This window comes from Dermacentor silvarum, chromosome 9 (genome assembly GCF_013339745.2).
Source record: "Dermacentor silvarum isolate Dsil-2018 chromosome 9, BIME_Dsil_1.4, whole genome shotgun sequence".
In the NCBI taxonomy this organism is placed as follows: domain Eukaryota; kingdom Metazoa; phylum Arthropoda; class Arachnida; order Ixodida; family Ixodidae; genus Dermacentor; species Dermacentor silvarum.
In genome coordinates this window covers 124079388-124104349 of record NC_051162.1, presented here as the reverse complement: position 1 = coordinate 124104349, position 24962 = coordinate 124079388, and the positions used below count along the sequence as shown (strand labels likewise).

General features: G+C 44.9%; 3 protein-coding genes across 10 annotated transcripts in view; all 3 read left to right on the top strand.

Annotated features, from left to right (window-relative positions):
• The window catches only part of LOC119464227 (uncharacterized), a 192586-nt gene that overhangs the window by 49373 nt on the left and 118251 nt on the right, over positions 1-24962 (top strand). The gene's annotated exons all lie outside the window — the stretch shown is intronic.
• The window catches only part of LOC119464231 (TNF receptor-associated factor 6), a 163178-nt gene that overhangs the window by 90941 nt on the left and 47275 nt on the right, over positions 1-24962 (top strand). The window lies entirely within an intron of this gene.
• LOC119464226 (beta-parvin) overlaps positions 4132-24962 on the top strand; it is a 29490-nt gene continuing 8659 nt past the window's right edge. The window contains exons 1-8 of the mRNA XM_037725111.2: positions 4132-4299; positions 5074-5428; positions 10045-10466; positions 11903-12162; positions 14897-14986; positions 15223-15396; positions 17991-18134; positions 21567-21682. Coding sequence (XP_037581039.1) covers positions 4259-4299; positions 5074-5428; positions 10045-10466; positions 11903-12162; positions 14897-14986; positions 15223-15396; positions 17991-18134; positions 21567-21682 — 1602 coding nt within the window. The 5' untranslated portion in view covers positions 4132-4258. The remainder of the gene's footprint in view (positions 4300-5073; positions 5429-10044; positions 10467-11902; positions 12163-14896; positions 14987-15222; positions 15397-17990; positions 18135-21566; positions 21683-24962) is intronic.

Below are 24962 nucleotides of genomic sequence, written 5' to 3'. Positions count from 1 at the left end.
TAAAATGTCGATCAGATCCTTTTCTGCAAGAGCGCATACTTCGCATGTCAGGAAAAACGTACGCAGCCGAAATACGGGTGCGAACGCCACCTAGAAAGTCCTTCGCAAGCTAATGGGGGCGTCATAAAGGTGGCAAAATCTAACCGAGGCGGGTTATCTTTTACAATAAATGAAACTGTTCACGTTCCACTGGCAACTGTTGTCAATAATTCGGCACTAAGATTTTTAAAATGGTATGACACAATGAAGCTGGGGTTGTAAGGAAAAAAAAAGTGCTGTTATTTAGTCTGAGCCAGGGTTAGTCATCCTAAACTTGTGAAATCGAATAAAAGGACTCTACGATGAGGCGGAGGAGAGAAGTTACAGCCCTCACGCGCACTGAAGCGTTCGGTCGGTCACAAGCTATCGTATACAGGCTGGTGGATCTCGAGAAACGTGGCAGTGCTTTTGTGGTATGGTGCCTCGCAACCGCACGAGGTCATGGTGCCAGAAACTTCTCGTCCATGAAAAAAAGTGTAGCCTAATTACCTCTAATTAGAAATAGCTTAGAAAGCGGTGAGCAACTTTTCTCAAAGTATTAAAAAATGTAGACATGGTTCACCATGCCGAAGCCTTCGATGTTTTTGGGCAGTTTGGGAAAATGAGAACGGTGGGGATCGGGGGTGGCCGAGCGAGGTAAGAGCCGAATGGAAGAGTGATGCCACCAATGGCATAGAAAACGCGCATCTAAGGGAACACAGCAGTTTCGTATTAGGTCAGATGCTGCAGAAATCGCATGGCTTGTGACCCCACAAACTGCTGACCTAAGGGCCGAGGCAAGAAGCACCAGAAAAAAAATATATAACGAGTGTAAGGCCTGTTGCTTTCTCGCTCTGATCGGGCACACCTAATTAGGGACGATGTTGGAGATGTCCTTGTGACCCCTGCGGAGAACGCGCATCAAGAAGCTGACGCCCTTTATTCGCCCAATCTGAGCGGGCCTATACTTCATCTCGCAAGTCGTTTCTGCCGAAGGCCAAAGGCGTACACAGGCAATCACATTGCGCAGGGGAATATAGTTCCGACTGGAACTGTCTGATTATTGGCAGGATTGGAAAGTTTTGTTTTGGCTTGGTTCATGATGCGTTACAGCGATACGTGGCACGTTAGGACTTTTGCACATGACGTCGTATACGGCGAAAACAGCTGCCGCTGAACAACCGCTCAGTAGATGACGCGACGCGGATGAACGCGTCTCCTGAGGCATTCGGCCTTCCTATTGGCTAACGAGTCCTGCAACTTCTTCAGTGCTGCAAATGACTTGTGAGACGAAGTGTCGCATCGCCTTCACAGGGACTTGTTCAGAAAGGTATGCATCAACTTTGACATTGTCGCCTTTATTACGCATGCTGAAAAATGATCGATTTGCACTGTCACAAAGCGGTTTAACCCAGGGGACAAAATTTTGGCAAATGCGGGCCCTTGAATGGCTCATACACCCCCTTAAGCAATGGCGCATACCCCCGTAAACGCGGCCTACCCATTACGACAGAAGAGAAGTGAAATTCTACGCTGGAATGATTAGCGGCAACGTAGCCAATGGTGGAAGCAGACGACGACTACGAACGCGGGGGCAGTGGCACGAGCGCGTGCCGAACACCTGCGCAGTTCTGAGAGCAGCTGGTTTTTCGAGCGCTACATCGCCGGCGCAGGTTAGCGTATATAAGCTTGGCTTGAAAAAGAGGGACAGAGTGAGCACTGTTAGAACAAAGTATACATACAGGGCGCACAGTAGTATTTTTTAACAGCGGAGCTGTTTAAGCCGACCGTTAATCCGTGGTCGTGTACAGAAAATGTGGGCCGATCCTGGTGGTAGTACAGAAAGGGTTCAAGTGCGATGGCACATACCTTGTCAACTAGCGAAGCTGAGCCTGGCTAAGTCTAGCTAAGCATGGTTGGGACTTTTTAAGCTTAGTCAGTCATCGATATCCAATCGATAGCGAATCAATAGCTAATCGATAATCGATCAATAATCGATTAATTCCAGAAATGCTGATGATGACTTGGTAGTTCTTAATCTAGCCCAGATATGTAGCCAATACCTTTCGATAGCCAATGAATAGGTAATCGATAATCGACAAATCATAAATTCCGGGAAGTGCTGGTGATGACTTGGTAGTGCTTAGCCTAGCCCAAATACTGGTCTATACCTTGCTATAGCCAATCAATAACTAACGATAATCGATCAATAATCAATAAATTCTGGAAAATGCTGGGGATGACTTGGTAGTGTTTAGCCTAGCCCAAATACGTGGCCAATACCTTGCGATAGCCAATCGATAGCCGATCAATAGCTAATCAATCAATAGTCAATAAATTTCGGGAAACGCTGAGGATGACTTCCTAGTGTTTAGCTTAGCCCAAATACGTGGCTAATACCTTGCGATAGCCAATCAATATCTAATGCATAAGCGATCAATAATAAATTAGGGGAAATGCTGGGGATGACTTCGTAGCGCTTAGCGTAGCCGAAATGCCCGTTGTCTGTTTAGCATTGCGCCCCCAGTGCAACCTTGCGATAGCCAATCAATATCTAATGCATAAGCGATCAATAATAAATTACGGGAAATGCTGGGGATGACTTCGTAGCGCTTAGCCTAGCCGAAATGCCCGTTGTCTCTTTAGCATTGCGCCCCCAGTGCAAGCTACGCTAATATTTTTAGAAGAAAACTGTGACCAGAATTGTAGGCATCTCCCCGAAATGGAGGCTTCAAGTGGCATCATGCTGGTTTTCAGATGGAAAATAATATATCAGATGGAAAATAAAAATATTTTGGCACGAAAGGTTAATGATGATATCCTCTTCACTTGAAAAACAGCAAAACACAAGAATTATCAAAACTTGCACAACACCAGACAAAAAAAAAGCACACCGAAAAATAACAAAAAAACAGCATCACGTCAACGCACGGCAGTCGCTGCCGGGTAACGAGCTCTAGTTCCGCCAGCGTAACCCCTTACTGCAAAGCAGCAGGAAGCTGGGCCTCGCCCCCGCCTGCTCCGCTCGAACAGGAAACGTCGCCCGTCCCTCCCCTTATCGGCGTTCATTTCCTGGGCTCGAACAGAGAACGTCAAGCACCCACATTGGAGCAGAAACATTGTTCTCGGACCCGAACGCGCGGAACGGTCCCACCGAGGGGAACACATCTGATCGGCTTTTGGCCGGACCGAAGAAGACTTCTGCAACCTGGCTGGGCAAAGCGATGCTTCGGCAGTGCTATTTTGTGTCTAATTGAATCTCTTCTATCCGTCTTCATCGGAGTAGGCCACAGGATTAAGGATTATTACCCACTTCTGCGAGCTGCTGCTTGAAGCGACGCCTCAATCAACGGTGCCACCAAGTGTCGCGTCGACGCTCTTCTGATCGTCTGCATCTGGACGTACCAAGGATAGCTACCACAGAAAGAGGCGATATTCACCACCGTTGCGAGGGGCTGCTGCTTGAAGCGGCGTGTCAATCAACAGTGTCAACGAGTGTCGAGTCGAGGTTCTGTCTGTCTGCATCTGAATCTACCATAGGTAACTACCACAGGAATAGGAAATATTGACCACGTCTGCGAGTTGCGGATCACAGCGACGCGTCGATCAACGGTGCCGCCAGAGCAACATCGCTGTTTGAAGCGACGCGTGGTGTCAACAGGATCTCCGGATGTCGAGTCAAGCTTCTCCTTCCATCAGTATGTGAATGTATAACAACAGGCACCACAAAGACAGGTCAGATTTAGTTATTTTGCTAGATGCTGCTCAAAGCGACACATAAGCAGGGTCACTGAGCATCGATTCAAGTTCTTTTTTTAGGCCCGCATCTAGATTTCTCAAGTATAAGTACCACATGAATAGGTAATATTGACCCCTTTTTTGAGCTAGAAGGGATGCTTCAGCAGTGTCACTGTGTGTTAGCGTGCGTCAACGAGAGGTAGCACATAAGCAGATAGGACATTGATCCCTGAAGTTCTGCTGTGAAGTCATTGCTGCCTCTACAAAACGTGCTTCGCCAATCTACTCTGGTGCGAGTGTTAGTGAATAGTGCTAAGTATTTTCCTGTAATCGGCGTTCCTTTAATTCGACAGTTCTACGGAAGCCTTCCGGTCCACGTGAACATTTGCTTACTTGTTGGTGTCTCGGCTGTGGTTTCCTACGCACAACGCGCTGTCATATTCAAGTAGCAGAGCTTCGGTGTTCTGCTTGAGTGTGCGCGAGATCGTCACAGCGACTCTTCATGGATTACTGTCATCGCCAAACTATGCCATCGGGCCAAAGGTAAAGTAACTCTTTTTGTGGCCTTGCATAGCTCGTCACTTTAACTCCTGGCTACAAATTAGTTCTGCCTCGTAACTGCATCCCATTTTCTCTGCGAATATAAAACTACCCTTGCTTTATTTTATGCTAAAATTTTTAAAGACACACGAGTACAGTAAAGTTTGAATGCTAGTTTGAATGCTGGTTTGAAAGTAAGGGGTTTAGCAATGAAGTAACAAAGCAGGGAACCACAATCTGTAATCACCTACTTATGCATAACTGCAATCGAAAGCCACCTAAACCTAAATTACAGTTTAACGTCTCGAAAGTTCAGTTTTTGTATTAGGCACGCTATAATGAAGGGCGGTTTAATTTCAACCACGTGAGTTTCTCTTGCGGGCACCCAAAGCACTGCTCACGAGAGTTTCTGCATTCAGCCCTCGTCGGGATGCGACAGCCGTGGCGGGGAGTCGAACCCGAGACACCAGCTCGTGCTCAGCGGCACATGTAAAGCCATCGCCACTGAGCCTCCGCGGCTGGTAATGACAGAACCTGGTGCACCGTAAAGAACCACAGGTGCTAGTTGGAATTCCATCGTTGGAGTTCATAACTGCGGTACCTCATTTAAAGTTGTAATTTATCGAGCGCTATATAGTGTACGCCACTCTAGGAGTGATCGCACCACCTGCCACAAGCTATGTTCTAAAATTGTGCTCCGAACAAAAGGAAACGACCTGACCTTACGAGGTCGCTAAACGTACATCACCGCTACACGCTTTACCGCCTCGAACTCAGGTTCGCGGAGGCGGCACCAGAGGGCGAAGCAGTCGCCCCTCGTCGCAAGATGTCCGGCGAGGAGATAAGGGCGGTGAGCAAGCGTCTCTTCCGGCGTTCCACGCTCCTGGACGCCAACAGCGCCGCCGCTGCCACCTCGGAGATGGCAGCCGGCGGAGACTCGTCCTCCGACGAAGACCCGCCACCGCCTCGCGTCGTCGGTATACAGGTGGTGCCCGAGGGTCCCATCTACGAGCTGCCTCCGCCACCCCGCAAGGTTCCGCCCCCGCCCCCGGTCAGGAGGGACTCGCTGCTGGCCCCTCCCGGGGAGTCCTTGTTACCTCCACCTTCGCGGGAGCTGTTCCTCTCTGATGACGTAAGATCTGCGGATGTGACGTTTGCTGGCTTTGATGGCGTTTAATAGCGGCGGAAACAAAATTGGGAGGGTAGGCTGCCAAGAGTCGGCTACCCCAAGACGCCGTTAGAAAGTCGAAACTACGCATTTCCCCGTAAACATGCACACCATAAGCATACAAACATACTAAATCTGCAAAAAAATGCAAACTATACCCCGCACTTCTTTACGGGGCGTTGCCGTTTGCCTGACGCGTGTCGGGACGCACTCAGTGTCGATAATGCCTCGATTGAGCTTTGGAATTTGAGAATCGATATCCCGAATTAGGTGCGATTGTCAAGATTTTTAAAAGATAGGTCTGCATGAAAATGTCCCTGCCTCTAAATTAGCCACTTGCCAACTGCCCTCAAGGCACTAATAAAAATGTTAATTAATAAATGTTTGTTAATTAGTCTTCTTAAACTCACGTTATCAGCGGCAAAGTATGTCCGCCTCGCCTAGGAACCTGTCTGCAACAACGCCATGTTCGCTGCGCTCATTACATTTTTTAAAATTTAATTTTAATGTCTAAAAAACACCCTGTATTAGTGCCGTTTGCCTGCAGGACAAAATTTGAAATGTTGACTATTGAAATGTTTGGTGTATCTTTCTTTGGTTGCCCTAAACAATTATAATTTTCATATTGAACCGTTCATTACCCTATTGGCTAACGGTGCAAATATCTTAGTATTGTAAGAAATTATATTCTTTGTAAACAACCTTATTCCGATTCTCATAAAAAAGAAGTAAGAGAAACAGCCCACGCACACCCGTGATACGTAAAAGAAGTCCATGTTCACTGTGGAATAAAAACACTTATTTGCGTATCACACTCATTAAGTAGTCCTAACATCAAGCACTTAATAAACGTATGGAGTTCACGAGAGTCTACAAATTAAACTCCATTAATTAGCTTGCTTCTAGAATGAAATCCCGTACTGCTGTCGAAGTACGTCTTGGTTGGGCAGGGCATGACCATGGGCGAAGTATTTTTTTTTATTAAATGTATTTAAGGAGATGTTGGTGCCTATATGTGGCGCCGGCTACTCCTTATTGCTGGCATTGTTATTATTAACAGGCACTCTGGATTACATGTTTATTGTGTCTTCGTGTTCATGTGGCATTTGTGTCTGCGTAAAAGACTGTTGTATGTAGAGCGCGGCATTCAAGAGGGACCTAATTTGCAAGTGCCCAACATCTTCTGTGTGAACATCTTGGTTTTGTGAACATTTATGCTTTGTGAACTCATGTGTTGCGTGTGAACACTTCGGTTTTGTGAGTATTTATGTTATGTTAACTCTTCTGTTGCGCGAACATTTATTTATATTGCAGTTAAGACTTAGTACGTGAATGTTCATACATGTGGTTATTAGTCCAGTTTTGTGATTTTTGACAACTTTCTGAGGACAACTATAGTATTTTTGTTATACAAAAAACGCATCTGCCCGGGGGTTTAACTTATAGCGAAAGTGGACTCGCTGTTGATCATACTGTGTGCATACCATGAGAAAGTGGCCCACAGAGGCGTCAGGACATGTCACAGGAGTTGTGATTGGAGGTTGCCTTTTTAACGCGATAGCGCTGAGGGCACCGTGTCCCAAAAAATTCCGGTGTCGGCGCCGACCATTGTTTGGCAAAAAATCATTCCTAACCACAACCACGCAAGCCTTCCGCGTGGCGCAGAGGCGATACTGAACTAATTGAATTTCTCGAAGTAAAATGCACAAGAAAAGTTGTACAACTTAAAACACAACCTACAGAGATGATAGCGTCGGATTGTAAGTTGAATATACGAGAAAACATAATTCTGTTTGGCGGGAACTCAAACACAAACCCCTTGTCCAGCGTCTCTACCATTCGTTCAAAAAAGAAAGCCGCGGTGGCCGGGAAGCGTGAGAAGCAGTCGGGGATCTTTGAATGCTATCGCGCTCCACTCTTTAAAGGCGAAGCTTAAGCGTCCTCCAATTTTTTTTTTTTTCTAACGTGGTCCAAGAAGCGAGTCGTTTATACGCCACAGGCGGTGTGCAAGGGTATCCAATGTAGGGTCAATTTGCGTGTTTACGGATCAACATATACCGAACAGTGCAGATGACGGGACCAGAGATACCGTGAACTCCCGTTAAGGCGAACTCGGTTAAGCCGAATCTGCGGATATACCCGTGTACTTAGATTTAGGTGCACGTTAAAGAACCCCAGGTGGTCTAAATTTCCGGAGTCCCCCACTACGGCGTGCCTCATAATCAGAACTGGTTTTGGCACGTAAAACCCCATAATTTAATTTATTTAATTTAACCGAACAATGTCCCTTCGCCTGTGTGGCTTCCCGTGGACCCCAGGCAAGAAGAAAGACGAAAAGGAAAATTACGCTAAACACAAACTGCTAATTCGCTTAAGCCAAACTTCCTCTTCCATCACAGGTGCCTGCTATTCTCTCAACTAGAGGCCCGGAACAACAAGCAAAATGATGTTTCTGGGAACATAACAACGCCAGTATCAATGACGATGGGAAATGCAGCAATGTTGACCCAGTTGAAACATTAGTTGAAGTTCTCCTCGATGTGCTTTCGACGATGTAGAGGACAGTGCCGAGTGTCCACGGATGATCTGTCAATTTGTTTTTTTCGAAGCCGTACAGAATATACGAGACAGAGATGACAACCAGAAGAAACGAAAGCACGATACTAATATAAGTTGTTTGGTCGGATGACCGGCAGGGAAGCGCATTGCCAACTAAAATAATAAAAAAGCCAAGGTCACAAAAATAACGAATTAACGAGGGCAAGACTCTAGAAAGGAGCCAACAGAACAAATGTTTAACACCAGAAAACTTATTTAAAAAAAAAACTAAACGTTTGACGGCAACCTAGCAAACAAACGAAAAAATAGTACAGCAAGTGAAGGGTTATAAAAATTGCCGACAAGGTGCGCCATGGTAAACTAAGTGTGTAATAGACACTTAACATTTTTATCACGAAGAGCAACAGATGTTGCGCTTGCGTATGACGCTCACTTCTTTAGAAGATGTACGCTTCGCAAACGAATAAGACGCGTGCTGCTGTGGCGAGCTGTTTGCTGAGAGTTGAGATGGTGCGGACACTTTAAAAGCCGATTGCAGCAAAATCTTGATTCACATCACCACATCCGCCACATCCGCGGATGTGGCGCGCATGCTCAACGCCAGAGTCGGGGATCGTGTCCGGCACGATTACGAACAAGGTCCTCAAATGGTTCCCCGCGCACGTCGGGGAGCTTGGCACCACCAAAGACAACAGCCGCGACAACAACGACAACAACAATACCAACGGCCGAAGACACACCGGCATTCCGCCCAACCACAACGAGCGCGCCCATCTCGTCGCGAGGCAGCTTACCCGCCGCGACGCGATCCCCCAGAGGGCAGCCGCCGCCGTTGTTGTAAGGGGGCCCCAACGGAGGAGTTACCAACACAACCCAAATCGCGGCGGACGTAGCTGGGGTCCACGGGGACGCCAACCGCGACATCACGGAGTTTCCGGCCTCGTACCGAGAGGTTCTTGGTCACTACAAGAAAGAACGTAAGAAATATCCACAACCCCACGGGCGGCTGGACAGGTCCCAGGCAGTCGACCTGAGGCGGTGGCAGACAGGCACTTTCACCAACCCCTACCACCTGCACCGCCTGTGGCCCGCGCGGCACCCATCGCCCGGCTGGCCCTGGTGCGAGCACGAACGGGCTGATATGGCCCATATGCTTTGGGAATGTCAACGCCATGAGCAAGAAGCACCAAGAGGAAGGCAGAAGACATCAGGACCCTCTGAAGGCGGGCGCCTCACAGAGAGATGGCAAGCCGCCCTCCTCAGCGAGGCACCCGAAGACCAGGAGTGGGCCGTCCAGCGGGCCAGGGCTATTGCCGAGGATCTCGAGAGATTTTTCTCCGGCGATGGACCCCTGGCAGCCTAGCCCCGGGCACCAACAGTCATAACCATTGGACATATAAAGTTTATTCCTATCCAAAATCTTGAACCATATAAAAAAAAACTAATTCCAGATAGTTTAGATATAGAGCCGCCTCAGTGCAAAACAGTGCGAAGCTTGAAAAACGTTAACGAAATGCTGGCAAAAACAGTATTTTTTATACCAAAATTCGAAGCAAAAAGTCAATTGATTGTCTGATTTATTTATTTATTTATTTATTTATTTATTTATTTATTTATTTATTTATTTATTTATGGATTCCTTACGAAAAAGCCAGTGTGCCCGATATGCCTTGTGTCCATAATTCTATATGATCATACGAAATCCTGTATGACAACCCCCGTTTGTTTTCATATAAACCGATATTACCATTTAAGGTTATGGTGTACGGGGCACATGGGCCATTTTCAATATTTATTTATTTATTTATTTATTTATTTATTTATTTATTTATTTATTTATTTATTTATTTATTTATTTATTGACTAATTGAGTTATTTCTTAATTGGCACCTCAACCAATCATCAATTGATCGATGTTGATCACGTGGATAGAACGGGCAAGCAAATGCATAAGCTATTAAGTTAGCGAATTAAATGAATGAATGAATGAATGAGAGTTAACCAAAATCCCATTCCTTCAGGAAGACACCAAATCGACGGCGGCGGCTCCGGCTTGTCCCCTGCCACCGAAGAAGTTTCCAAAGCCCCACGCGGGCCTCCCAGGAACGACGACGGTCGCAGGTGACGAAGAAGCGCTTCCGTGGCGACATGGAGGCGCTGAGCTCACAGCGGATGCCTCGGCGACGTCACCGGCGCGTCCCGCCAGACCCGGTTTCGTGCACTTCGCCGCCGTGCCTCCCACGGTCGTGCTGGTTCCCTTGAGTCCCGAGGACGTGAGTAGTCCTCGAAAGAAGTCGGCCACGCTGGGGAACTTCTTGGATACCCACGAGACCAGCTGGAAGTTCACGCCGGGCCACCCGACTGCAGCGCCCAATGGCCCCGGTGCTCCTGGCAATCAAGCAGCGGCGCTCGGCGTACCGCGCAAGGACAGCAGGGATGAGGCGTGAGTGGTTCCGTAGCTCTGTTCGCGGCTTATGGAATATATATATATATATATATATATATATATATATATATATATATATATATATATATTATTGCATTAGCGAGAGAGAAAGTCAAAAGAATTATCAGGGAGGCCAACCAGGGGATATCTCCGGTTGGCTACCCTCTACTGGGGAAGGTTCGGAAAGCGGTGCGAAAGATGAGAGAAAAAGAAGAACAGGAAAAAACAATGCAGAACTGTAGGGGTGTGCGAATAGTGATGTCTGAGACCTAATCGAATACGAATCGAATCGAATTGCCTCCCGCTAAATCAGATAAGAAGGAGAGGAGGGGGGGGGGGGGGAGGCAAGGCCAACCTCGCAAAATCCGTAAAGTGAGCTGCACTGCACAGTCTTTTTTTTTTTTTTTTTTTTTTTTCGCCAACCAAAACTACGTTCTGACTACCTTTCCGCTAAAGCCGTTCTTGGTAGAAAGCGCCGAGGTTGTGTAGCTGCAATCAACTTCAACACACCTTTCTGCGTTTTTCTCTATTGTTTCTTCTTGTGTGTTCACACCTGACGCGACTCTCGTTTTTAAATGCGCGGCAACTTATGGCTCTCAGCTGGTGCGGCCATTGCATAGAGTTTAGGCAGGTTTGTTAACGAAAATCGTGGCGTCGACACGTGGACGGAGGTATCGGCAATGAGCCCTGCCCTCCCCTCCCCCCCCCCCCCCCCCTCTTTTTGGGCAACCCTGTACACATCTATGACAATGTCAACATCCCACTAACACATTTTACGTCATTAGCAAGATTTTTTTTTTTTTTCTCGGGAAGGGGGGTGGGGACCTGATTGTTTCCTGTTTCATACCTAGCAGTTGTTTCATAGCGGAAGTTTAGCAAGTAGTGCGGTCATATAAATGCCACTCCGCGCATGTCGCGACGCAGTTAATTGTTGTTGATCTTAGATGTAACCTACATAACTTATTCATATCTTCGCAACATTGTCGGTAAAAGCGAATAGGGGGTGATAAGCAAGAACAAGTTGTGTACTTCGATTTAGGTTCAAATAAAGACGGCGAGTCTCCTGTGAGAAGACAGATACATGAGTATAGCCGTCACAGACAACAGCGGCGTCAAGAAAGGGGACCCCAGGTGATCAAAAATTAATCCATATTTATAGTCTTCCCCCCGCCTTAGCTACGACGTGCTTCTGAACCAAATCGTGGTTATGGCACGTAAAACTTCGGAATTTTAATTCATTTCTTTTTCTGTAAAAGTGCCGTCTCTTGTGGCAAAGTGCGCAAATAAAGATAAAATGTTCCGACTTCAGTCAGCAAATTGCACAATTGTGACAAGAGCTTGAAACCTTGCTTGCCTCTGTAACCCCGCAATAACTGCCAGTCACGGATGCCAAAGTGTGCTGCATACAGTCGAGCTCTGCCATCTTCCTTCAGGATGACCTCGTCTTCCGACACCGACGATTTCGAAGACCTCCCGCCGCCGCCACTGCCCGAGTGTGGCACCGAGGACTCCACCGACTCTAGCGAGAACATCTACGAGGACATCGAGCCGGTGAGCGTACCGATGGATGGACAGCGGTCGCCGCAGATGAGCGTCGCGACCCTGTCGTTAGTGCGACCTCCCAAGATCAAGAAGTTTGCCCGCAGTTTGCAAGACGTACTGAGCGCCCATGCGGAAGCGTCCAAAGCTAAAAGTAAGTGGGGCACGGGCCCTTGTACTGGCGAATTTGTTTGCTCCGCCTGGTCAGTTGTACGCGGCAAAGTGAAAGTTACGGATCGTATCACCCAATCAGGGACGAGAATCAGCTGCGCGTCCGCTTTATTTCTGCAAGTCTTCCGTTGAGCCGGACGGCGTCGCGCAAGGTTCAATTAGCGATAGAGTATGGGGTAACACTTCTGGATATTATCCCTAATTGCTTGATGCTACCTGGAGGAGTGCACTACAAAATTTCAGTTAGACAGGCTTGTTGATATGGCACCTGTGCCGTCCGTAATTTCTCTTGTCATTGGTCCGTTCTTGCTCTGTTTACCGTATTATGCCGCATTATACCACCCCTGTAGCTTTCGCTGAGCTGTACCTGTTGAAATGACGGTGCCCCCAGCAGTGGCGTAGCGATTAATGCGATGTGGTATGGAACTAAGAAGATGACAAAAGTGTATCTCGCGTATTCTGGAATGAAGTCTGCTTCCTTAAGATAACTCCGCGGGCAATGAGCCCTTTGCAAATAAAGATGATCTCTCTCTCACACTTTCTCTTTTCTCTTACTCGCACAAATTCAGTGGGAATTGCGGAACGGCCTCGTCGCACGTTTATCCCTTCTGTTTATTTTCATAGTCCTCAGATAAGCTGACGAGCCACGAAAGGACATGTGAACAAATAAAGGTTCCCAGTCTGCCTATTATGACTTCACGCTCCGGGACTTGGCGTAAAAAATTCGGCCCAATATCGGCGCTTCCATTGAGCATGATGCTTGCAACTTCGTATGAAACTGTGCATGCATTCATATTCTGCAACGGACTCAAGATTTGGTTCACCCGCCAGGAATGATAGATAGATAGATAGATAGATAGATAGATAGATAGATAGATAGATAGATAGAGCTAGATAGATAGATAGATAGAAGTAGATAGATAGATAGATAGATAGATAGATAGATAGATAGATAGATAGATAGATAGATAGATAGATAGATAGATAGATAGATAGATAGATAGATAGATAGATAGATACCTTATTGGTGAAAGAGGAAAGAGGGTACGGGGAGTAGATGGTCGGAGTCCTCTAGTCCAGGGCCCCGCTGGATTTAGCCGCCCGCCGGACCTGATCCAGGAGAGCCAGCGGGTCCTCCATGTCCGAGCTGGGCAGTGGTGCCTCCCATTGCTCCGGGTTTAGGATTTTATCTATGCTTGACTGTGTGCTAAGTGTCTGTGGCTTTCATGTTCAACCCCGTGATGCGTGATGTAAAGTGGGGCTACCCTCGCACCACGGGCGAGGGTAGCCCCACTGACCCACTGTTTCCTGACCGGTACCTTACGGTACCGGTCAATAAACATGGCGTTTTGTCTTTTCAGGTGCGGGGAAAACACGTACCCGTCTGTATTTTTCTAAGATCTATCGCGTTCTGCCCGCCTAGCTCTCTTTGGGGAGGGGCGTATTTTTGACGGTCGAGACGCTGGTGAGCTACAATTTCTCTAGCGCGTTTGGGGGTTTCTGCCGAATTGGTCTTTGCGCCTGTCTGCTGGAGGGGTGGTACCGAGTTGGGTTTCCGGCAACCAGCTCGGTTAGTGGTACCTCCTGCGTCCGCCCGTTCGGTCTCCTCCAGTCCCGCATGTTCCGGGCACCAAACCAGTCTGTGGTTGTGTGTGGGTGGGTGTTGAAATAACGCTCTGCACATCGCGGGTAGCCGTCCGTTCAAATAAAGACGGCGAGTCTCCTGTGAGAAGACAGATACATGAGTATAGCCATCACAGACAACAACAGCGTCAAGGGCCGCTATCTTATACGCGTTCGAAAAGCCGACGTTTCTTAGAACGCGTATAAGATAGCGGCCAAGGTAGTCGGCCGCAGGACATAGTTTGGCTGCACTACGCTGCACCAGCCTCCCGAGATTGGCGCATTGCCTTTGAAACACCCGCGCAATGTTCGTAGTTTTGTAGTTACAACCTAGATGGCGCTGCCTGTCCAGTGCGTTGGTGTGTTTGCGTGCTTTGCTCTCTTTGCATGGCCTGATATGCCGACCGCGTAGGAGTAAAGTGAAAATGGCGTCCCCGCGGCCGAAGTCACCTAAACCTGCGACTCCCCAGAGGAAAAAAGACGAGTCGTTCTTGGAATATTTAGGGACGCTTGGCAGGAGGAAGAAGATAAAGGAAGGTAGTAACTGATTCATTCGTTTGAAAGGCCGCCTGTGCATCATCGCTGTAAGCAATCGTGATCGAGCGATCGTAGTATCAACGAGCTTTCTGTTTCGTGACCATGTATGGTGGTGTGCTAGTTCTTGGTTAACAGCACTTCTCTAAGTTTGTCCCCGCGTTTCTATCGGTCTCACGCGTAGTCACTACTCTATTAGAGCAGGAGTCATTGTAAAGCATGGTTGTGTCATTGATGTCCTCGACTTGTTCTCGTGTCGTCTGAAATTTTCGCACCACGCCCCAGACTGTTTTGCTGCCTGTGCTGCAATAGCTGTATTTATGTGCACAGACCGCGAAGAATCAACATCTAGATCGCACGAAATACCACAGTAACTGCGCGACTTCTAGTGAAAATCATGTGCTTTTTAGCAGTTTGCGTTACCGTGATCATGTCGGTGTTAGTTCCCCACAATTAAACGCCGTACTTGTCCGATATCGGCAAACCAAAACTGTAAATAAGTAAAATAATAATAATAATAACGACGTTCATCTGAATCTTGAAATTTTGTGTTCCTGCAGTGGTCGAGCTCCAGGAAGAAGGGAAAAATGCCATCGACACGCCAGGAAGTCCAACCCTGCCAGAGTTGCCCCCGCAGGATTATGTCCTTGGTATGACAGCTTCCTTTATGTGCTTTGGGTCATCTTATTTGCTGTGCACACTGGTATCCCTATCGCAGATCGGTGTGAGCAATTCGATAGATACCGATATTGCTTGCGGGGAAATAAATGCCTTTTTTGAACAGTCATTTCAAAGTCGTTCAAGTTGTGTAAACTCTGTCTTGAATGTTTTGAGCACCTGCGATTATGGTTTGTCTTTTGTTGCTTTATTTTTTGTCATGAAACAGACGAAATGGAAGAAAGAGCCATGATTGAACCACCATCCTATGAGGACCCAAAGTTTAAGGAACTGATAGCTGTACTCATTGAATGGATCAATGACGAGCTAGCCAGCCACCGAATCATTGTGAAGGATATTGAAGAGGATCTCTTTGATGGACAAGTTTTACAAAAACTTCTTGGTAAGCACATTTATCCATTCTGACAACTTGCACCTCGCATGACAACCATCACGTAGTGTCGTGTTGGCCACTCTGAGAAGTTTTGTGCACAGGTTACAATGTAAAGAACCCTGAAACACTTTTTTGAACATGGTAAGAAAACATTGCCACTCTGTCGTAGAGGATGCTGTGAACATGCAAGCTAAATATTACCACACTGCATGCAACACAAAACTTACAAGCTCGTGTCAGAAACATAAAAAAGTTGCTGGCTGTGTAGCTGTGTCTACTGCATATGGCCTCCAAGATGGAAGTGGCGTACTGCGTAGGGCAGTCTACCACAGTCACCAAGGGGTGCCATGACGAGCCCTTTTGCCAACGCGACACTCAACCTTTGTGGGGGGCTTTGTGCTCTTGGCTTCTCTGCTGTGTAGCTGTCAGTGTGCTAACAGAGGTGAAATGAGAGGGAAAGCCGGATATTGGTGCGATAACTTCACCTATAGTAGAAGAATTAAAAAAGGTTTTGTACCATTAGGTTCATAAGACAATGTCTTTAATAGTGAAGCCATTCTATGATTAGCTAGAAATATGTTTCAGGGCCCCTTTAACCACTCAGTTACTAACTATTGATGGTTTGCATTGGCATCATTGTGGCCACCATCTTGAGGTACTAACACGTCAAGAAGCTGAATAAACAAGAAATGTAACAGCACGATTGACAGGCACATCTTGCATCGAGCAGCAGATTAATAACAGTGATAATCTTGTGAAAGACTATTGCTATCATAAAGCAAAACAATGCACACATGATAATGTTGTGCACTAATGTCATTATAATCACCATGTTATGGGTAGTAGCACAGTTAGAAGCTGTATCCCAGACTCCACGGGAAAACGATCTGTAATGTTTTATGCTTGAACATTTCATATCACCGCCTAAGCTTTTAAGAGATACTTCATTAAATCATAGCTTTTCTTCATTTGTACCATTAGCTATTCAATTTTATGCAGATACTAATAGCTTAAAAATTAAGTTGTGGGGTTTTACATCCCGGAATCACAATACAATTATGAGGCAAGCTGTAGTGGGGCACTCTGGATAATTTCGACCACCTGGGGTTCCTTAACGTACACCCAAAGCACAATACATGGGTATTTTTGCATTTTGTCTCCATCAAAATGCGGCTGCCGCGGCCAGGATTGGGTCCCACGACCTCGCGCTTAGCAGCGCGATGTCATAACCACTACACAATCACAGCGGGTTACTAATAGCTTAATGATAACATTACAATATTAATTATCTAGCAGCACATCACAGGAGTGATAGCCACTGTTATCTTCTGAACCATCATGACATGAATGCAGTACTTTGTAATGAATCACTTTGGCACCTTTATTGCTTGATTGCTTAGCACTGTGGTCACCAGCAATGTGGATGGCATGCATTTAAATGTAAATTATTTGAATTTCATTTCATTCATCCACTGTGCATTTCATTGAACTTAGATGGTACGCATTAAACCAATATGAAAGGAAACACCTTCCACCTGGAGGAGAGAGGCCTTCATCTCATAGCGGACATCAAATAGGCGATGACGATGAACTAATTTCTGTCCCAGTCTGTTAAATGTACTTGCTTTTTACTATTAGGGGCAGAGGTACCATGAAACAGTTTCTCGAGCATGAGATCTGCCCGACATATTTGTGCAAGTGATGTGCCAGCTCATTCTTTTAGTAATCATTGTTTGAATATTGATCCTTGCTTCCCTTTTATGCCACATCTCCTGTTCGTTACAGAAACAGTCCGATTACCATATAAATATTAGTGCATCTAATTTGTATGTGATGAATACTCAAATTCATATGAAAATTAATTAGCAGCACTCTGTATGTGCATGTGCCTCTTTCTTTTGTGTTCTATGGATTAGTATAGTGCTATTGGCAAGTAAACTATGCGAACTCGCCCAATCCTCAGTAATAGTGTCAGAGCATCTGGAATAATTGGTTGCTTGTTTCTACAGCACTGTCACACTTAACTTTCTGAGCATGACCAGTTCTGTATTAAAGGGACTCCAGAGAGAAATAGATAAAGCTAATCTTGTATTATTCAACTGCATTCCAGCCATGGAGAAATGGCCACTTATACTTTAAACAGACGCTCAATGAGTCAGAAAGAGTGTAAAAAGAAAAAGCAGGTTGCACCGCCACCCTGAAGTTTCTGCATCAGCTCACCAGGATGTGGAATTTGACGTCTGGTTGGTTGTAGTTTTGGGTTTTAATTGAGTTGAAGGTCGTTACATTGCATTGTAAACAAATTGACGACTCAACCTAGCAAGTTTCAAAAACATTCCCTGCCCCAAAATAGTACAAGATATCTAAAAATCTGTGACATCACACTGACGTACGGACGCTTAGGTTTCGGCATAAAAATTCAGGAAAAGGAAGTTCTGCCTTCGTTTTCTCCGTTAGTAACTAAACCTCTTTCACCAAATGAATAGAAATGAATTTTGAACGAACAATTAGCGGCCTAGACTCCTTTTGTTTGTACTCTGTAGCATCCTTTAAGAGCTTGTGCACAACTGTAAACTAAACTTTATTGCACTTTTTTTTTACAGAAAAACTTAGTGGAAAGAGGCTCGATGTGGTAGAAGTGACACAGTCAGAAGAAGGTCAGAAGCAGAAACTGAAAACCGTTGTAGACTGCGCAAACCAGGTACTTGGACTTCCAAAGTGGGGACAGTACAAGTGGAGTGTGGAAAGTAAGTACTCTATTCTGATATATGCTCTTTTATAGGATATATGTGTCATCATTATTTACCGTGGTGGTAGAAGTTACAAGGTCCATTTGCCATAATTGGTCCTTACTATAGAAACTTTTACAAAATAAAGTTGTTTCCTCTTCCTCCTCCTATAGAAACTTCGTTTATTTCTATGCGCATCATATTGTAAAAATTGTTTACATTGATTTAGTTACTTTGCTGTAACTAGCTTTTTGAAAGCTAGATACTGCAGGTGAGGAAAATCTTCAACAATATAGTAACCTACAGTTATACAAGATGTCACTGTGGATAATGCTAGACTGAATAAAATATCCTTGAGTGTGAGCTGTATGACTAACACAGCAATGTTCCTATGCCTTTTTTTTTTTTGGAGACAAGTAATTTATTGAGCTGAGGTCTTCAAATTATGCTGCATACTAGTTGACAGTAGTTTAGATAGGACTGAATGAGAGTTAGTTAGGTTTGTTGTCGATAGCTGTGCTGTCAATGTCTGTGCACTCTGACTAAAACACTTATCTGTAACCGGCAAAACAAATGTGTGCTGTAACACCAAACAAAGGAGCATAGGCAAATCTGTGCGTAAGCGTACACATGTACCCTAGCTACGAGTACGACGTTGCGGTTGTGGTGCTAAACAGTAAACTATGCACATGTACCCTTTCGCGGTTTACAAACATAGACCCTGGACGGCTTCCGGTTTTGCTCACTGACGTAGCCCACTAAATGTAGCGAGCAAGAAAGGCAATGGCGATGATATCGAGTAGCAGGAGTGCAATGAAATCTAAGCCTGCATATTTCAACACTTTTGCTCTGCACATAACGACAGTTTTACAAGTCAAGGCTGCTGTAAGTTATACGAAAAAATTTAGGCATTAGTCTTGAGGCGTAATACGCATGTCTTTAACTCAAAACGTAAATATAGACTTTCCGCATAGTGAAACAACATAAAAACATGCTTTGTGATCCGGTTCAGTAGACTGATTAAGCCCGTGAGCGGAAGTTTCTTGGGGCCACACTACCGCTGCTGTTATCGCACAAGTTAAACCGCCTATACTAAAGTTTACTGGCATACCGCCCGTAGGCAAAGCAACCACGGGCAGAATGTTAGTGGTCATTTGTTTGAGTGTTTTGCTTTGAAGGAAAGATAGAAATTACTCGCATACCTTCGTGCTACGTCAGTGCGTTGCATGAAAAAAAAATTATTGACATACATTACTGTCGGGAGGTGACACGCTGCTTTTTACATTTACGTTCTGTAAGAGAGGTCCAGTGCCCCTCCTTTTTTCAATTTTTTAATAAGGTTTTGTTTGATCTTGGCACCCTGCTCTTGGTGCAAAACAGTTTTAGTCACATGCCCAGGAATTTTGGACATTGTCTCTTTGGCTATCTGTCTAACTTCACTGCAGTCCAACAGCATAACTCAATGGACAGCCTTTTCAGAAAATAATATTTCAGAACACTGCCTGGATTTCAGCAACTTTCACATTGCAATGTCTAGAGAGTATGCCATTTTATTAACAATCATATATTGGCACTTATTCGTAACATTCTTGCCGTGTTAAAGCAGTGTTTTGGTCGGGATTAAAACTGCTATAATGCAGCAGGAAGGTTATGAATAAGTGCGGTAAATATGCATGTTATTAGAAGAGCATACCCTTTCGACTGTTAGAGTTGCAGAAAGGGTGCCAAGAGAAGGGAAGCACAGTCGAGGACGGAAGAAAACTAGGTGGGGTGATGAAGTTAGAAAATGTGCAGGTGCATGTTGGAATCAGCTAGCGCAAGACAGGGGTAATTGGAGATCGCAGGGAGAGGCCTTCGTCTTGCAGTGGACATAAATATAGGATGATGATGATGACCCTTTCGACATTGCTAACTGAAAGTTGTTGAAATTCGGGCGGCCTTTTGAAATATCATATTTAATAATGCTGCCCATTGGTTTATGTTGGTGCATTGCGGTGAAATTCGACAGATGGCCTCAGGGACAATCTCCGAAATTCCTGGGTATGACAACAAAGTATATACGTGCTGATGTCTTCTGTGATTATGACTTCACGCTGGAAGCCCTCATAGCATAGCATTGACACTTTCACTGCAACATCATTTCAAGTGGAGTTCAGTGACTTCGTTATTTGATTATTTTCAATCAACTTAGAACTAAATTGAAACTATAAAATTTGCAGTCTATTTGCATAAAAGAAATAAAAGATATATAATAACAGAAATCATCATATAATAATGCCGGACGTGTCTGTTAGTCTCCGTGTCCTTTGTGTGCCGCACATTCAGTCGCTAGGCCTCGTGTACGTCAGAGCTGGTGACTGGTGGAGAAGCGCCCGTCATCGATGTAGGTGCGGATGACGAAGAGGATGAGGCACCCACGCGGCCCTCAGCTTTGGAGCTAATGGAGGCTATGCGTGTCGTGCGTCTATTCTTCAGCTTCGAGGAAGGTGCAGAGGATGCTTTCTGCCACGTTCGCGCGTTGGAAAACAAGGCTATGGCGATCGCATTCAAAGAAGAGAAACAGACAGGGATCACGGATTATTTTCGCAAATAAATATTTTGAGTGATTTTCCAACAACCCGGTCTCAATTCCTGCTGTTTTGTCAATGAATTTCGTTAGTTCGAATTCGGTTTAATTCGAACTCATTGGGCGTCCCCGTGAAATTCGAATTAACGAGCTTTTACTGTAGTGGAAAACTAGCTGGGCAGGCCATGTAATGCATAGTCTGTATAACCGGTGGCCTATTAGAGTTGCAGTATGGCCACCAAGAGAAGGGAAACACAGTCGAAAACAGCAGAGAAAAAGGTGGTTTAATGAAATACCGAAATTTGCAGGCACAAAATAGCATTAGCTGGCACAAGACTGCTGTAATTGGAGATCACTGGGAAATTTCTTCGTGCAGCAGTAGAGATTAAAAAACAGGCTGATGATCTTGATGAGAAACTGAAAAAAAAAAACGTCATTACTGCTCGCCTGGAACTGACGCACGACTCGGAACATGTGGCTCCTCAGCATGGCCTCCATGATAAGGCGATGCCTGCGAATGCCTGTGGAGCATGGAAAAATCTTGGAGGTGACATGGTGGGGCTCAAATCATATCTGATAACCACCAGGGGCATGTGTCGTCTGCTTAGGTGCTCTCTTAAAGACTGCTAACAAAAAAATTAGACTATTACCAGTCTTGCAGTTTCTCCAAGATTACTTCAATATTATGTACTACTCATTATAATTAGTGTTACCAAAGTATTAAAGGTGTGGCACGGTAGAGTGGGAGGGAAAGGTTGGAGCGAAGGCATGATTGTGATTTTGAAGGCTAAGTGCACTGTTTTTGTCAATTGCTGCTATATAAGCTCCTTGCTTGTTTGAGTAAACCACCACTGTTCTTTTTTCCATCTTGTTTTTGTTCTCAGGCATTCACCAAAAGAATGTGGTGTCCATCATTCACCTGTTGGTTGCCCTGGCTCGGCACTTCCGAGCACCAGTCAGGCTCCCTGAAAACGTGGTCGTCAATGTTCTTGTTGTCCAGGTAGGAATGGGAATATTTGGGCACACTATCTTTCTCATCTAAAGGGATGCAAACAAAAAGCATTAAATCAGCTTAAGGCATTGCATAAACTCGGTGTACATTGGTGTATGCAAACTCTGCGTGCATTTGTTTTGCAAGAAAATATTGATTATATGTAGAGAGAGTTAGTGAACACAGCGGCCACATTTCAGTGATGGTGGATTGCAAAACCATTCGTGTGCTTAGGTTTAGGTGCCTATTAAAGTGTTCCGATTAGTCAGAATTAATCCAAAGCCTTTCACTGCAGTGTCCATCACAACCCCTCTGTGCGATCTCAACACATTTAACCCCAAATTTTAATTTTAAGGACAAATTCATTTTCAAACATTGTATCCAAGCCACAGCATACTGATGTTGTGAATTTCATGATGGACAGAAGGAGCGCAAACGGGACAGGGAAATCAAGAGAGGACGAAGACACAAGTGCTTACTCACAACTTGTTTTTTATGGAAAGAAATACAGAAAACATACAGTCGTAATAGGTAAGAAAGAAGGTCACACGGCAGCATAACAATGATTAGGAAACTATTCAGGGAACTTGACAAGTGGTTGTTAGGAATACAAACTTAATACAAACTGGTACTGGTGCCTGGCTAACACATGTTGCGCCTTTTATTTTGATATGAAAGGCATCAGTGATTTTGCGCGATGTCTGATTAGATGCCTAGCCACAATGGTTGTGTTTTGAAAATCGGGATCCGTTTCATTTTTCCATTATGACACCTTACCAACTCGCACAGTTGGTGGTTCTTATTTTCATCCACTTTAACACCCACAATATTTTCACCCACCTAATCTTTTATTCTTTTTTTTTTCCTATTTTACTGCAACACAGACGAAGGGCTGGGAATGCGTTTTTTGTGTCCGTCTGTCACTCCTTTCTGTGGTGGTGGTGTTGGCCGTCAGGCCACCTGCTCAACCTCACCATATGGCATGGAATCGCGATAGCAGTATGATTCAAGTTCACGATGTAAAAGCAGTGCAAAGCACCAAAGGGTGTGAAGAAAATAGGTGTGTTATCAGAGGAAAGAAGTTCAAATGCAAGCACAGACTAAAATTCAGTTTGTAATGAACGCCCATGTTTGCACATCTTCTCACCATGCACATTTTTTTCTTATTTATTTTTTTCCATGGTGCGGTGCTTTGCGTTGCTTTTACATTGCGAATGTTGTGCGTGAACAAAGATGAAACTTTGCCTGCCATTACGACTGCAGCAATGTGCATTTGGGTGCCAGATGCACTTACCACTGACCTATCACACGACCTTCCCGCCCGATAATTTGTGTGGGCGTTTGTGCACGACGCAGCTTCAGAGAGTGGCGACATCTGTGCACGTGTTTTTCGGAGCTGCAGGCGAGCAATGTTTTAGTGGATGAAGACAGTGTCTTTTGCATCGCAAAGAGGTTCTTGAGCAGATGACAGCTTTCATTGCGAGAACCTGCTGCTGTCAGTGTAAAGGAGTTTAAGAGAGCCAGTGGGATCTGTCGAAGTCTGTTGAATTTTTCTTTATCTAGGAAAAGTACGGAAACATTTCTTATGTGTCTGTGTACAGTTTTCGAATGGAGCATAACCCTCTTTGGTTCATAAAAAATGAACTAGCGCCAAGCAGATGCTTCCAAAATCTGTGATGTCACACTTAGCTGGTGTGGGAACGTTAAGGTGTTGTTGATCACCATCTTTAGTTTGTGTGCGTCATCTGGGTCACAGTGACCCCCTGCTTATGGCAAGGCTGACCTGATCAAAATTTCAGGACTGTTATTGTCTTCATTATGGGTGAGCGAATATTCAGACTTTCGATTGAGGATCGAATACTATGCACTAACTTGTATTCTTATTAAAAAGAACCATTCGGTATTTTCGAATATTTGAAATTTACCAAATTTTTGCAACAACCAAATGTTAAAATCTGGTTACTGTTTTCCATTTGCTAAACAAAGTATTGCAATTATCAGAACGGAAGAACAGCAAATGGGCAATGCAAAATGGGCAATGCCAGCTTTGTTTTCGATTTCGCTGTGGAAGCCTGCATGGTCTGTCATGGTCTATATGGTAGGTCATGTCAAGCTTGGAGTCCGTCATGTTGTGTTTTTGGCAGTCATGGTGAAGTAGCCGTTTTCATCTTTCATGCTGCGATCTATGATGTTCGCCCTTCAATGCGTGTCTTTTGTTGTTTTTTTACATGTATCTACAGCATACAAGTCCTTCAAGCAGCTTTTCTCTTTTTTACTATATCCACAATTATATTTTTTGGCAACCATGTTCTTAGCGAAACCTAATCAAATAGCAGCCATTTTTTTTCTTAGAATGCTTGTTTGCACCCAGGCTCTAAAGTTGCTCAGAGGCGATCAGTGCAGTTTTTTTTAGTGACAATTAGTGATGTGTTCAAAGGTTGTCACTGATGGTTAGCTATCTTTATTATTAGTCACCACAGGCATGGTACCTAACAATAAATATTCCTGCTGTAAATGCATGTGTCTGCTGTTTAACTATTCAATATTCAAATGAATATTCAATACTTATGTAGAAGATCGAGGCGCGTAGAAGACGGAGGGGTCGCCACGGAGCACCCGACTAAGAGGACCAGCGCAGCAGGCTTCTAGAACGGACTAGCTGCGAGCACACGTCGCTCAAATTTATTCTTTCCTTCCATCGCAGCCGGCGCCAGCGCCGACCTTAGCGCCCTCTCATTGCAGTGTCAGTGGGCGCTACACTTGCTATTCATATTCAATTCGTATTTGCAAAAAAAATGTATATCCGCTTACCTCTGCTCTTTAGTTTACCTTTAAGGCTAATGTTTATGCAAGTTTCTGAGATTACTGACTACGATTTGTTTGAATTATAGGCGAACACAGATTTATTTCCATTGCAGTTGTATCGTACATGAAATACATGCAGTTGTCAAGAAACCCATTAGAGCATTGTTATAATAAATTTATTTCATCCACTCTATTGCTGTTTGTGTGGAGTAACTTCCCTTGTGGCAAGCAGGACAGCTTTTCTTCCTGCTTCAAACGAATATGTTCACATTGCTCTTAAAAACTGAGTTTTTGCAGTGCAAGTATGCAGGGACATATAAAAATACAAACATCATAAATGGGTGCTGGCTGCCATTTACTTTGGAATTGTCAAACCAATTTTTAACATGCGGACGTGTAATCATACTGCAAATTCACATCTAGAGATGGTCATCCTGTATCTGCATTTGTTTATTACATAATTTTACGCTTTATTTTTTTCACC